Below are 14,795 nucleotides of genomic sequence, written 5' to 3'. Positions count from 1 at the left end.
TCAAGTTTTATTCTAAATGTCAAACTACAGAAATGTAATTATCTTATTTGTATAAACAATGTAACTAAAAAAAAAAGTAAAAAAACATGAAATGTAATTTTTTTTTTTCATTTTCAAAAAGTAAACTAATGCAAAAACAAAGATATGCAAAAAGATTCTTAGTTCACATAATACATTAAAATTTATTATAATAATGATAAATTTATTGTTATCTGCTTTCATTCTAATAATAATTAAAGAAATATACTGACTGGACTAAAATTAAATTACTTAAGTACATATACCTAACCTTCAGCAATCATTACAAATTCTAAGCTCTACCATTGGTATGTGTTAATCATTCTGAAGTGCTCTCGACTCATTATTATATATATAAAAAAAAAAAAAAAAATTTTAATTGGAATGTAATCAGAACTCGAACTATGCAATAATAATAAAAAAAAAAACCTGACAAATAAATTGTAAAGTTTTAAATAAAAACAACAGTAGATAACAGTCAAATGACTAATGATGTAATATTTCTGCATGTTTATTCCTCTTATTAAATCTTTTAATGTAATATAACTATACTCAAATGACAATTGAGTATGAAGCTAATTAAATGTAATCTGCTAGGATTCACCATTTATTATTTATCCTATTACAAAGTACCAGAGTACCATGGTCACTAGCATTCTTGGCCTTCAACTCTAGCATTCGAGCTATGGATTCCAGGCTTTCCACTTTGCTCTGGAGTTCTCTCTTGTCATCCTCTACAGCATATTCTATCTCCAGAAGTTTCTAGAAAAAAAAAAATTATTCATCCTCAAAATTTTAATTTGTTTCTTACATATTCTTGTCCATATTTAAAGCTTTACAAATGATAATTACATTTAATGGTTTAAAAATATATTAAAATTTAATATAAACATTGATGATTATGATGAAAGTAAACATTTAAATCTGCGCAAGAAAGGCAATTTTTTTCAAATATTATGTGGAATAAGGTTTAATTCTTTCAATGTAGAAAAGTAACAATGCCAGAAATAATAAATTTAAAAGGAACTCAGCTGTTTTGTTCAGAACAGTCCTGCCCAGCTTCAAAATAAATAACAAAGATATTAACAATACATTATGAAAACATTCAACCAACACAGATGGCAAATTTCATATTTATGAAAGAGGACAGCAAAGAAAGGTTTAAAGAAGTGAAAAAGAGAAAGCTGAAAAACTACAAAGAAAACAATGAATCTGATTTTTAAAAAAAAGTTTGCTTCCAAAGGCAGCATTAGGCATATGCTACTAATACAGAAGCACAGGTACTGCCCACTATCAAATTTATCATTTCGTATTTTTTTACGATATTTAAAGCAACATGCCTTAGCAAAAGTTGAGAATGCCTTTGTCAGTTGATAAGCAAGCCAGATCACGGCCTCCTTATACCAGCTCTGCTTTTGATACTTTTTATCCCCATTCTAATGAACTATGTTACTCATTCTCATCTTTAATGCAAAGGATGACTAAGTGAGGATGAGTGGTCACATAATCAGAACCTAAATGTATGAGCATTCACATACTTAAAACAACATGATTCATGGTGAAATTAGCATTAGCAGTGGCAAATTATGCAAGAATGCATTTTTTGTCTGATGCTGTATAAGCTTATACAGCATCAGACAAAAAATATCTCATTATGGGTGACTTCAAACTGCCCCAGATTGACTGGAATTAGCAGGAGGGAAACTCACATTGGGGAAAATTTTTTCTAAATAAACTAGATGATTAGTATTTTTACTAGCATGTCAGAGATAATACTAGGGATGAAAATATTCTTGACTTCATCATTACTCACAAATTAGATGACATCACAGGACTTAAAATACAAGAACATCGACAGGTAGTGATCATGCAGTTGTCAGTTGGAAGATAAAGAAGGGTGCTGCAGTAGTTAAAGTAAAAGCATAGGCTTTAATTTCAGAAGAGGGGAAGTTGACAGTTTAAGGCACTATATGTCATCTATTAATTGGGCAGATTGAAGAGTGAAGGTGAATACACTTGAATTATGGAATACCTTTAAAGAAAAAAAAATCACATGAATGCACACATACCATTAAGAAAATATTGCAGGAAGATCCCAAATTTGATGAATACAAAGCTGGCCGTCAATTACAGCAGAAAAAGATAGCATGAGGCAGTTACAGAGTGATGAATAGTACTTGAAGCCTACAACAGCTACAAGTTGATTTGTAATAGTACCACAGATAAAGTTAAAGAGGCAGCATATGAGAAAGCACTGGCCAAGGGAGCAAAGAATAGAAAGGAATTTTTCATGTATGTGAATATAAGAAAGAAAAAAGTGAATTAGATTGAACCCTTATGCACTGGGTGTGGGAAAGTCAGACAACCCAGCTGATGTTGCAGATGAAATGAACAAGTAATTTGCATACATCTGTACTGAAGAAAGACCCTTCATGCTAAGAAGAGGCTGTGTAAGTGAGGCTGAGTCATATGAAATTAGTGATTTCGAAAATACAGATGACTGTTTATTAAAAAATCTTTTGCATATAAAGGCAAGTAAAGCTCCCAGAGTTGATGCCATATACCCAGTAATTTTGAAGGAGGCTACCAGGGAGTGTAATGTACCATTAAAATTAGTTATGAGGGCATCTTTGGACTTGGGAGAGATTCCTTTGGATTGGAGAAGTGCCAACTTATCACCTATACATAAAGGCAGTTCTACAAGTGAAGTTGGTAACTACAGAATGGTTAGTCCAACTTCAGCGGCAGGGAAAATCTTAAGAAACAATGATTAAGAATGCAATCCAGGAATATTTAGATAGACACTGCATTCTGAATAACACACAACATGGTTTTATTAAGGGAAAATCATGTTAAACTAACTCAGTAAGCTGTAAGCTATTTTGATGCAGTTATACGTGAGCTGGATGTAGGGAACAATTCTGACACAGTGTATTTGGATTTTATCAAGGCATTTGATTCAGTCCTTCATGAGAGGTTATTGTATAAGCAGGAACATGTTGGGACTACTGGAAAAATTCTAAGATGGATTGCTGGGTGTCTGCAGGGCAGAAGGCAGAGGGTTGTGATTAATGAATATTCTTCAGATTAGTGTAAATCAGGAGTGGGGTTCCTCAAGGATCGGTTCTGGGAACACTGTTGTTTCTCATTTTCATAAATGATATCGACAAAGGGATAGAAGGTGTGATGTCAAAATTTGCAGATAACATAAATATTAGCAGGGCCTTTAATGATCAGTGCCAAGCAGCATTCCATCAGGATGACTTAAACAGACTTCAAAGATGGCCAGAGAAGTGGCAGATATGTTTTAACGCTGCTAAATGCAAGGTCTTACGCTTGGAAATAGCAACCCACAAAGTATACACTTGGTGATGTTGAATTAAAAACAGTGCTGGAGGAAAGGAATCTGGGAGTTACAATACGGGCAGATATGAAGTTTTCTGAACAGTGTAAATATGCAACAAAGACAGCCAGTGGTATCCTATTGATGATTTATCAAACTTTATCCTGTAGAGATAGGGAGGTCATAATCCCACTGTATAAGGCAATTGTAAGACCACATTTGGAATACTGTGTTCAAATATGGAGACCTCAACTGAAAAAAGACATTGAGCTTCTTGAAAGGGTCCAAAGATGGGCATCTCTCAGTGAGATCGACAGAAGGACACTGAATGAGGAAAGACCCCAATTTACTGCGCACTCTATTTCTCTATATAGTTGTTTGGCATACTCATCACAGTCATGAGGTCTACAGCACACATCTACTCTCATTTTGTGTTTCTATGCTAATATCACATCAATATTTCTCAGAAATGAGAAAATATTTTCATTTTCCCTTTATGTGTCCTGATGGCATGCATAAGGGGACACAAACACATATAGTCAGTTCTGTAATAACACAGTACATATGTTCCTAAAAATCTCAGCGTTATGGTATTTCATGCATTAAAAACAAAGGGCTTAAGGGAAAATAGGGATAGGGGCAGAATACTTTAAAAAAAAAAAAAGTTCAGTCTGGTAAGTAAAACACTAAACAAAAGTTAGAAACCAAATAAAATTGCTAACACAGGTTTAAACATCTTAAATTTCAAATAAATAAATAGATATTACAGTAAATATAGCACTTTACCTTGACAAGATATGAAGTTTGCTCGATTGATATTTCTATTCACTGACATTTTCAAAAAGAAAATGGATTGTAATTGAAAAATTAATGTTTGGATTGTAAAATTTAAAACATTAAAAAAAGATAAGCAATCAATAACGACGAACATGGGACCCACAAATTGCACAAGTGAGACAAGTTTACAAAGCTTAAAAAATAGGAATGAAGAGAAGATTCTGAAAATTTATTTATGTTTTTTATATGATTGAAGATGTCATGGGGAAACACATTTCACCATAATAACGTAAAAACCCACAGAATTCCAGCTATCAGTATTATTACAAATGCAGTAAGATCGAGTTTACAACCTGTTTATAATTAGATTGCACTAACTGAAAAGCCCAATAAACCAGGAACTGCAAATTGTTTATATTGTTTTACGGTACTAACCTCCTGAAATACGCTCCTCTGCTCACATTATCACGTCTCACGAAATTTCTGTTCAAACAGAAAAATGTGAGCTCCTAAAAACATGAGTCGGCTTACAATATCACGTGTTATCTTGTGAATACAGCGAATTACAACGGTGTGTTTCCGACCAATACAACTACAGTAAATATAGCTCTCACACATTTGACATTATTAAAGCTTCATAAACTTGTATGTATCGATGTGCAGGTCGCTCCGTTCAGCTTGGTGTCGGGTTTTGTGTTCACCTGGCGTTACTTGCAGATGAAATCGCACATGAGCCAATGCAAAAATAGCATTATACTCACATTGTTCCCTAATATATCAGTCGCGTTGGAGAAAATTTGCATTGAAAAAATGCACGTTATAGCAGAACTACCTGTATAAGGAGAAATATAAATGTCATCAGCATTTAGTTTGCTCAATCCGTAAGTACTTTATATAAGTCCCCTCACACGTGTCTAGTTTCTAAGCACTGAAATTTATAGAACTGAAGTCTTTCATAGTAAGAGTATGTTTTTGTGCCCTTGACTAATCTGGATGCTCCTCTCTTCACCCATTCCAACATATCCACATCCTATTTAAAACAAGGCTTCCAGACCTGTATGCAATACTCAGGATGCTACCTAATCATTACCTTATACAATGGGATAAGCACTTTCTTGTCCCTGCTAAAAAAAATTCCTATATATCATTAACAGTAACACCCCACTCCCTAAATCAATTATTCTTGAAGCCTCTTTGCAGTGCTTGAGAACGTTTTATGAATGTACGATTAACACTTGGCCTCTTTTTTTTTTTTTTTTTTTTCTTTCCCACCTTGAGTGCAGTTCTACCTAACTGATATGTAATTCTGGGATTATTGCTGCCCACATGCAGTCCCTCACACTCATCCGTGTTAAACTTCAATTGCCATTCTCGGCTCATTCATCTGTCCAATTTTTCTGGGTCTTTTTGCTATGGCACACCTAGTTTCCTATCATCAAACCACCCTACCAACTTTGTATCATCTGCAAACTTAGATAATGGGCTTAATATGCCTTCATCAGTACCAGCTAAATAGTGGAAACAGTGAGAAGCCCAGCACTTTACCCTGAGGGATTCCACTAATAACAGTCCTATAAGAGCAGTGGACCCTGTCTTCTTCTCCCATTCAACCTTCCCTTTATGCACAGCAGTAACTTGTTCCCAATACCACAATAATCCAATTTGTAGAGTAGTATATCATGTAGAGCAATGTGAAAGGCTTTATTGAAATCTAAGTGTATGATGTCAAAATATTTTTTTTATCCAGTTTCTTTTTGTTACTGTGTCATAACAGCTTGTTATGACAAGCTGTCATAACAATCTGTCATGACAAGCTGTCATAACAGCTTGTTACTGTGTCATAACAGGTTGGTCATACAAGATCTCCCATAAGCAAATTCATGCTGTGATATCCATATAATAACTGCATTCCTGTAAAGATGATCATGCATTACTTCTTTAACCACTTGCTCCATTATTTTCACAGGAATCTGACAAGTTAAGAAGTTAAGCTGACAGAGCTATAATACTCACTTTGTCACTAGATTCCCCCCCCCCCAAGCAACAGCGTGATAAGCTTTACTGCAATTTAAGAATGACGACAAAATTAATTTTCCATCCAGTTCCTTTGTTACTATATCACAGTAGCTAATCAGGTTGGTCAGGCTACAGCAAAGCTACATAGAATCCTCCAGTGTCTGCTATATCAATACTAAAACAATGGCAGCAAAATTCGAAAGTTCTTATCAATATAACACATTGCCAGCAGAAGTCGACAAGGGCCAAGTAAAGAATAAATACACCAAATTAATCATGAAATCACAAACAAATACTACACTACTAAATCAAAAGTTAAAGAAAAACAATAATTCCAAATCAATAAATAAAGTTCCACTTAGTGGCTCAAGAAAAAATGTGTAGTTCTCTTAGCCTTGTCAGCAGAATATAAACTAGTCTGTAATAAAGTCACAAAGGAGGTCAGGCAAGCGAAGGCAGATTGTGAGAAATATTTGGCAAAGGATGCAAAGAAAACCATCAAAGACTTCTTTTACTTATGTAAACTGTAGAAGGAAGGTGATGAATCAAACTAGTCCATGATATGGATGGTTCAACTGTTGATGTCCTGCTCAGGTTGCTGACAAACTGAATGAGTATTTTGCATCTACATACACACAGGAGGAATTCTTTAGGGAAGGAGATACCAGAAGTTTATCAAGCTCTAACAGGGAACTAAATGATTTTATAATAACTAAGAGGAAAATGAAAGAGAAATTGTTGAAGTTAAACATAAGAAAGGCACCTGGGGTGGATGGGATCTATCCAGTTATATTAAGGGAGGCAGCGAAGGAAGTAAGCAAATCTGTATCCATAATTATGAGGGCATCCTTGGATTCAGGGAGGCCCCCATAGACTAGAGATGTGCAAACGTATCCCCAATTCACAAAGAGAAATCAAAGGGTGACACGAGTAATTACAGGCCTATTAGTTTAACTTCTGCTACAGGGAAAATAACGGAGTCACTGGTAAAAGAAGCAAAGCAGGATCATTAGCATTAGTAGAGGCATATGATGCAAGAAAGCAAGCTTATACAGCATTGCCAAAAAAAAATCCCATTAAACCCACTCATTCACTCCAAAAGTTTGTCTAGTTCTGCCTTGAATTTATTTAAGCTGTCAACTTCCAAACAACAGATGGAAGCTTCTTCCAGCAATCAACCACCTGTTGGCTAAAGGCAAACTTCCACACAACTGTCTTTCCTCAATTTGAATTTATGTCCCCTTAGGTGCGTAATCTGATCAAGAGGAAGAATCCCACAGCACTGAGCTTGCTCAAACCACCCATTCAAGGCCTTATACACCTCAAACAGATCATCTCACAGGTGCCTAATCTCCAGACACTGCAATTTGCAGAACTTAAGCCTTTCTCAGTAAGAGAAACCGTTTGTTCCACTCACCAAATCTCCTCTGTACTTGTTCCAGAAGATCTACATCCTTCCTAAAATGAGGCCTCCAGACCTGTATGCAGTACTCAAGGTGTGACCTGACCACTGCCTTATACAAGGGGATAATCACCTCCTTATTTCTGCTAGCAAAATTCCTGTATCTAGACAATTCCTGGATCGTCTAGACAAGGCACCAGTTATACTTCAAACACATCCTGGGTTTGTTGAGGGGATATCTTGTTTGACCAGTTTTATTCATTACTGTACTGATGCAAAGGAACTGGATGCAAAAAATAATTCTGTTATTATATATTTGGAATTCAGGAAAGCTTTTGATACTGTTGCACATAAACCAACTGCTGTACAAATTGGAACAGCTTTTCCACACTGTCAATGGAACCTGATTTTCTTATTCTTCTGTTTAGCTATATCTGATTTGTGTTTACTGACTCTTACAATGTCCATTTACTGTGGACATCATCATTCTACTCTTCCTTTTGGCATGGGTTGAGTTCCTTATCGTCCTCCATTGTTGTCGATCTCTTGAATCTTGCATCATTTGTTTGTAACTCGGAAAGCCTGTGTTTTCCTTTAGGAATTGGAGCCATTCTCTTTTGCGTCTTCCTGGTAGTCTCTTATCTCCAATTCTTCCTGTCAGTACTACATTAGGCAGCGTGTGTTGTTTCATCTGGTTCATATGTCCAAACCACTGAAGTTGTTTTTTGTAGGTCTGCTCTATTATTCTGTGTTCAAAATTTAGATCTCTCCTTACTTGTTCATTAGTTTTATGTTCTCTCTAATTTGATTTATTGATTTTCCTTAGACATCTCATTTCAAACGCTATTATTTTTTCTTTCTTTCTTATTTATTCTCCAATTCTCTGATCCATAAGTTGCTGTGGGTATGATGGCAGTTTCATATAATTTAATTTTTAGACTATTTGAGATTTATTATTATTATTAGCCATATGGTGCAAGGAAGCCTGAGGCTTATGCTGCACCAGCCAAAAAAAAAAAAAAATTCTCAGGTTACCCTGATAGAGAGAGAGAGAGAGAGAGAGAGAGAGAGAGAGAGAGAGAGAGAGAGAGAGAGAGAGAGAGAGAGAGAGAGAGAGAGAAGTAGAAAGGAATCACCAAGAAAGAGAAGAATGGTGATATCCAGCTCAGGACCCTGGGTGTGCCAAGTCCATACTCACCAGATGTGAGCCCTATTCTTCCATTTGTTTTTGAATTTGTTCATGTTTGTCCATTCGATATTCAGTCTGTGATTAATTTGGTCAATATTACTAAAGTTTCCAGTTATTAGAGAGCCCAGGTATACAAATTTTTGCACTTGTTCTATTTGTGGATTTTGGATGTTTATGATTTGCATTACTTTGGTTTTATTTATATTAATATTAATTCCATAATTGTTGCTTGCTTTATTGATGTTTGTTAATATTTCTTTTAGTTGTTCTTTGGTTTCTGTTAAAATCACAATATCATCTGCATATTTTATGTGGTTTATATTTTTTCCACTTATTATTGTGCCTCTTTTTTCTTCAACTGATTTCATTAGTTCTTCTAGGTAGATATTAAATAGATATGAAGATAAAGGGCATCCTTACATGAGTCCTTTCTTTATTTCAAATTTCTCTGTTTTAAGGTTGTTGAATTTTACTATTGCTCTTATATTTTTATAGAAATTGTTTATAAACATAATTATTTCATAATCAAGGGGGATTTTTTGTAGTTGCTTCATTAAATTTTCTCTGTTTACAGAGTTAAATGCCTGCTTGAAATCAATGAAGCACAGATAAAGAGGTTGCTTCTTATTCCAATAATTTTCTGCAATGATGTTTAGTGTGAATATTTGGTCTATTGTTGACCTGCTTTTTCTAAATCCTGCTTGTTCTTCCCCTATTGTTTCTTCATATATTTTAAGTATCCTATTTTGTAAGGTCCTTATAAATATTTTATATATATGGTTTAAAAGGGTAATGGATCTATAATTCTGACAATTTTCTTTATCTCCTTTTTGGTATATAGGTACTATTATTCCACTTTTCAAGTCTTTTGGTATATCACCTGTAAATAAAATTAGATTAAACAATTGTGCGAGGTGTTTTAGCATTGCATCGCCTCCAAATTTCCATAGTTCTGCTTGAATGCCATCATTTCCGGATGCCTTGTCATTCTTCATTTGGATAACTGCTTTCTGAACTTCTTTTGTTATCGAGGGTGCTTTATCTCTTCTATTATCTAAGGCAAGAGCATTTTTTCTTTTCCCTTTGAACAGGGTTTGGTAATATTCTTTCCATATTTTTTTTAATTTCTTGCGTGTTTCCTGTTTTTATTTTTCATCGTCAGTGTTTTCAGGATGCATGTTTTAGAGACATCCTTTATAACCGGTGAGCTGTTTCAGAGTCGTGACGTTTATTTGCCTCTTTGCACCGCTTTGCTTTGTCTTCCAACCATTTCCTTTTAGCAGCTTTACATAAGTTGTCTATTTTGTTTTTTAGGGTTTTATATTTTTCCCTTTTTTCTTAACTATTTTCTTTCTTTAGGAAGTTTTCCATTTGTCTTTTTTCCGTCCATACATCTAAAATTTCTGCTGTAATCCAAGAATTATTTGGTTTTGTTCCCAAGGTTTCTAAGGCTGCATCTTTAGTCATTTGTTTAGTTTTCTCCCATATATTTTCCAGAGATGATGAATAATTTATATCTTTTAATTTTTCTTGTAGTGTTTTCCCATAAATTTCCTTTATTTTGTCTTGATCAGATCATGATATATTTAATGTTGCTCTATTGTTCTTTGGCTTCATATTTTTAAATTTCAATTTAATTGTTGCTGCTAGCAGTTAATGGTCGGTGTCAAAATCTGAACTTCTAAGAGTTTTAACATTTTGAATGGATGATTTCCAGTTGTTATTTATTAAAATGTAGTAGTAGTAGTAGTAGTAGTAGTAGTGGCATGTGATGCAAGAAAGTAAGTGTATGAGCTTATGCAGCATCAGCCAAAAAAAAAAAAAAAAATCACACCATTCCCTCAAAATGCCTGTCCAGTTCCTCCTTAAATTTATTTAACCTGTCAACTTCCACAATGACAGATGGAAGTTTGTTCCAGCAATTAACCACCCGCTGGCTAAAGGCAAATTTCCGCACATCTATTCTACATCTTCCTTTTCTTAATTTGAATTTATGCCCCCTTAGGTTCGTAATCTGAACAAGTGGAAGGATTCCATCAGAATTCAGCGTGCTCAACCCATTCAAGGCCTTATATACCTCAATCAGATCACTGCGCAGGTGCCTAGTCTCCAGCCACTGCAATCTGCAGACCTTGCAGACCTTAAGCCTCTCTTGGTAAGAGGATCCCTTCATTCCCCTCACCAATCTTGCTGCCCTTCTCTGTACATGCTCAAGTAAATTTACATCCTTCCTAAAATGAGGCGCCTCCAGACCTGTATACAGTACTCAAGGCGTGGCCTGACCATTGCCTTATACAGAGGTAAAATCACCTCCTTCTCCCTGCTAGCAAAATTCCTATATATCATTGACAAAACCCCATGACCTGCTCTGGCAGCCTGTCTACATTGCTCACAAAACTTCATATCTCACTGCACAATTACTCCCAGGTCTTTTTCATTTTCTACCACCTTAAGTGTAGTAATAAATAAATAATTAATAAATAAATAACTGCATCGACTTTAATAAATAGTCGATGCAGTTTTTATGAATTTCCATCTGGTGCTGTCCATGTATACTTATGTTGAGATCTGTGGTAGAACAGTGTGTTGGTGATGAATAGTATATTTTCTTTACAGAAGTTCAAGAGTTTTTCTCCTCGCTCATTTCTATCTCCTATCCCGAAATTTCGTAATATGTTGCTGAAGTCTATTGCAAAGCCTCTATCGCTGAAGTCTATCAAAAAGAATAGAAACAGGTGCATATATACTTGCGTGTACACCAATGCTAGGAGTTGGGTCAATAAATTTGATGCATTTCAGGTATTATTCAAAACATCAAAGGCAGATATTGTTGAGATATCAGAGACGTGGTGTCACACAGATATAAAGAATGCAGAAATGGAATTTGGGGACTACAACTTCTACAGAAAGGATAGACAGGATAGGAAGGGAGGAAGGGTTATGCTATTAGTTAAGAACACATAAAATCCAAGGAAGTGAAGCCAGTCGACATCGTTGGACAGTGCAGTGTCGAATCAGTTTGGTGTCAAATAAGCATTGGGAGATCAAAATTGAGAGTAGGAGTGTGTTGTAGGCCTAATGACTCTGATAAGGTAATAAGAAACTGTACAGGGAAATAGAGTGGGCCAGTAAATCAGAGAGTCTTATAATGGGGGATTTTAATTTCCCAGATATTGACTGGAATTTGTGGATTGGTCACTCACACATTAGCAAGGCTTTTGTGCATTTATTGGGTGATTGTTTTCTATATCAGCATGTTCGGGAGGCAACTAGAGGGAGTAATACTCTTGATCTGATTATCAGTAGTGATTCTTCATGCATTAAGAATCTGCAGATAAAGGAACCACTAGGTGGCAGTAATCATAGTGTGCTGAAGTGGGATTTTCTCAAAGAGATAACTACCATCAGGGGTAAAGGGAAGGGTTTTTGCTTTCACAAAGGCGACCACGATGGTCTGAGACAGTATTTAAATTCTATACAGTGGGACCAACTGATGATGTTACCAAAAGCAAATTCAAAATGGGAAGCATTCAAAGAACTTATCTTGGAAGCTACTAGGCTTTACATACCAACTAAGAAATATTGTTCAAGGTTTAGGCCAAAATGGATGTCAGATGAACTAATGAGGCATATGGCAGAGAAGAAAAATGCATGGGATACATATAAATTAATGGGTGACATGGAAGCCTATGATAGATATAAGCTGGTCTGTAACCATGTCACAAAGGAGATTAGGGAGGCAAAGGCAGATTATGAGAAATCCTTGGCAAAGGATGCAAAGAAAAACAGAAAATAATTCTTTACCTATGTTAACGCTAGAAGGAAAGGGATGGATCAGATTGGTCCACTGTATATTGATGGTTCAACAGTTGAGGATCCTGCTCAGGTGGCTAACAAACTAAACGAGTATTTTGCATCTACATTCACACATGAGGAGTTATTCAGGAAGGGGAATGAAAGAGGTGAAGTAAACTCTGGCAGTGAGCTAGTTGGTTTTGTAATAACTGAGAGGAAAGTGGAGGAGAAATTGTTGAGGATAAACATAAAAAAGGTACCCGGGGTGGATGGGATCTATCCAGATATATTAAAGGAGGCAGAAAGGAAGTAAGCAAACCCTTAGCCATAATTATGAGAGGTTCTTTGGACTCGAGGGGGGGGGTACCCATTGACTGGAGATGTGCAAATGTGACCCCAATTCACAAAGGCAAATCAAAGGCTGGCACAAGTTATTATAAACCTGTGAGTTTAACTTCTGTGACCAATTTGATTGGATACTATGATGCAGTCACAAAAGAACTGGACGCAGGGAATAACTTGATATTACATATTTGGATTAGCATTAGTAGAGGCATTTGATGCAAGAAAACAAGCTTATGCAGCATCAGCCGGAAAAAAAAAAAAAAAAAAAAAAAAACACTTCCAATTCACCCCTCTGTTCGTTCGAAATACCTGTCCAGCTGAGCCTTAAACTTATTTAGGCTATCACCTTCCACGACAAGGGATGGAAGTCTTTTCCACCAACCAACCAACCAACCACCCGCTGGCTAAAGGCAAATTTCCGCACATCTATCCAACATCTGTCTTTCCTCAATATGAATTTATGCCCTCTCAGGTGATTATTCTGAGCAAGAGGAAGAATCCCATCAGCATTGAGCATGCTCAAACCATTCAAGGCTTTATACACCTCTATCAGATCACCTCACTGGTGCCTAGTCTCCAGACACTGTAATTTGCAAAACTTAAGCCTTTCTTCGTAAGAGCACCCCTTTGTTCCATTCACTAATCTTGTTGCCCTTCTCTGTACTCATTCCAGCAGCTCTATTACATTACATCCTTTTTGAAATGAAGCCTCCAGACCTGTATACAGTACTCTAGTTGTGGCTTGACCATTGCCTTATACAAGGGAATAATCACCTCCTTATCCCTGCTAGAAAAATTCCTATATATCATTGACAATACACCATGAGCTACTCTGGCAGCCCGTCTGCACTGAGTGATCTTAGAAAGGCTTTTGATACTGCTGCATATGGAAGACTGCTGCACAAATTGGAGCAGTGTGGCACTGGAGGCAAATTGCTGCTATGGATAAAGGGATGGTTGAGGGGGAGAAGACAGAGAGTGGTAATCAATGCTCACTGCTCATCATGGACTAATGTTATTAATGGAGTCTCTCAGGGTTCAGTGTTGGGTCCATTATCGTATTCTGTATTTATAAATGATATTAATTATGGTATATCAAGCTTAATGTCCAAGTTTGCAGACGATACAAAGGTTGGCAGTGTTGCCAACCTTTGTATCGTAAGGACACTACCGACACTATGCTGCTGCAACAGGATCTGGAAAGGTTGAGCAGATGGGCTGAGAGGTGGCAAATGAAGTTTAACACTGACAAATGTAAAGTACTACATGATATTGATGATGGTATATCAAGCTTAATGTCCAAGTTTGCAGATGGGCTGAGAGGTGGCAAATGAAGTTTAACATTGACAAATGTAAAGTTCTTACATATGGGAAACAATAACCCCAGAGCAATGTAGCAACTCTGTGGTACTACACTGACAGTGGTAGAGAATGAAAAGGACCTGGGGTCACTGTGCAGGCAGATATGAAGTTCTCTGAGAAGTGCAGACAGGCTGCAAGAGTAGCACATGGTGTCTTGTTAATGATATACAGGAATTTTTCTAGCAGGGATAAGGAGGTGATTATTCCTTTGTATAAGGCAATGGTCAAGCCACACTTTGAGTACTGTATAGAGGTCTGGAGGCCTCATTTCAAGAAGGATGTAGAGCTGCTGGAATGAGTACAGAGAAGGGCAACAAGATTAGTGAATGGAACAAAGGGTTGCTCTTACGAAGAAAGGCTTAAGTTTTGCAAATTACAGTGTCTGGAGACTAGGCACCGTCAAGGTGAGCTGACAGAGGTGTATAAAGCCTTGAATGGTCCGAGCATGCTCAATGCCGATGGGATTCTTCCTCTTGCTCAGAATAATCACCTGAGAGGGCATAAATTCAAATTGAGGAAAGACAGATGTAGGATAGATATGTGGAAAT

The 14,795-nt window shown here is 36.3% G+C and overlaps 1 protein-coding gene across 1 annotated transcript in view; it reads right to left on the bottom strand.

The window, feature by feature from the left end:
* LOC150079667 (C-Jun-amino-terminal kinase-interacting protein 4-like) overlaps positions 1 to 14,795 on the bottom strand; it is a 540,406-nt gene that overhangs the window by 491,824 nt on the left and 33,787 nt on the right. Inside the window, exon 2 of the mRNA XM_090383158.1 lies at positions 660 to 780. Coding sequence (XP_090239284.1) covers positions 660 to 780 — 121 coding nt within the window. The remainder of the gene's footprint in view (positions 1 to 659; positions 781 to 14,795) is intronic.

Source organism: Mastigoproctus giganteus, chromosome 10 (assembly GCF_048544385.1).
Source record: "Mastigoproctus giganteus isolate SK-2022 chromosome 10, ASM4854438v1, whole genome shotgun sequence".
NCBI lineage: Eukaryota > Metazoa > Arthropoda > Arachnida > Uropygi > Thelyphonidae > Mastigoproctus > Mastigoproctus giganteus.
Note: the sequence above shows the minus strand (reverse complement) of the source record. Positions and strands in the feature narration are given on the sequence as shown.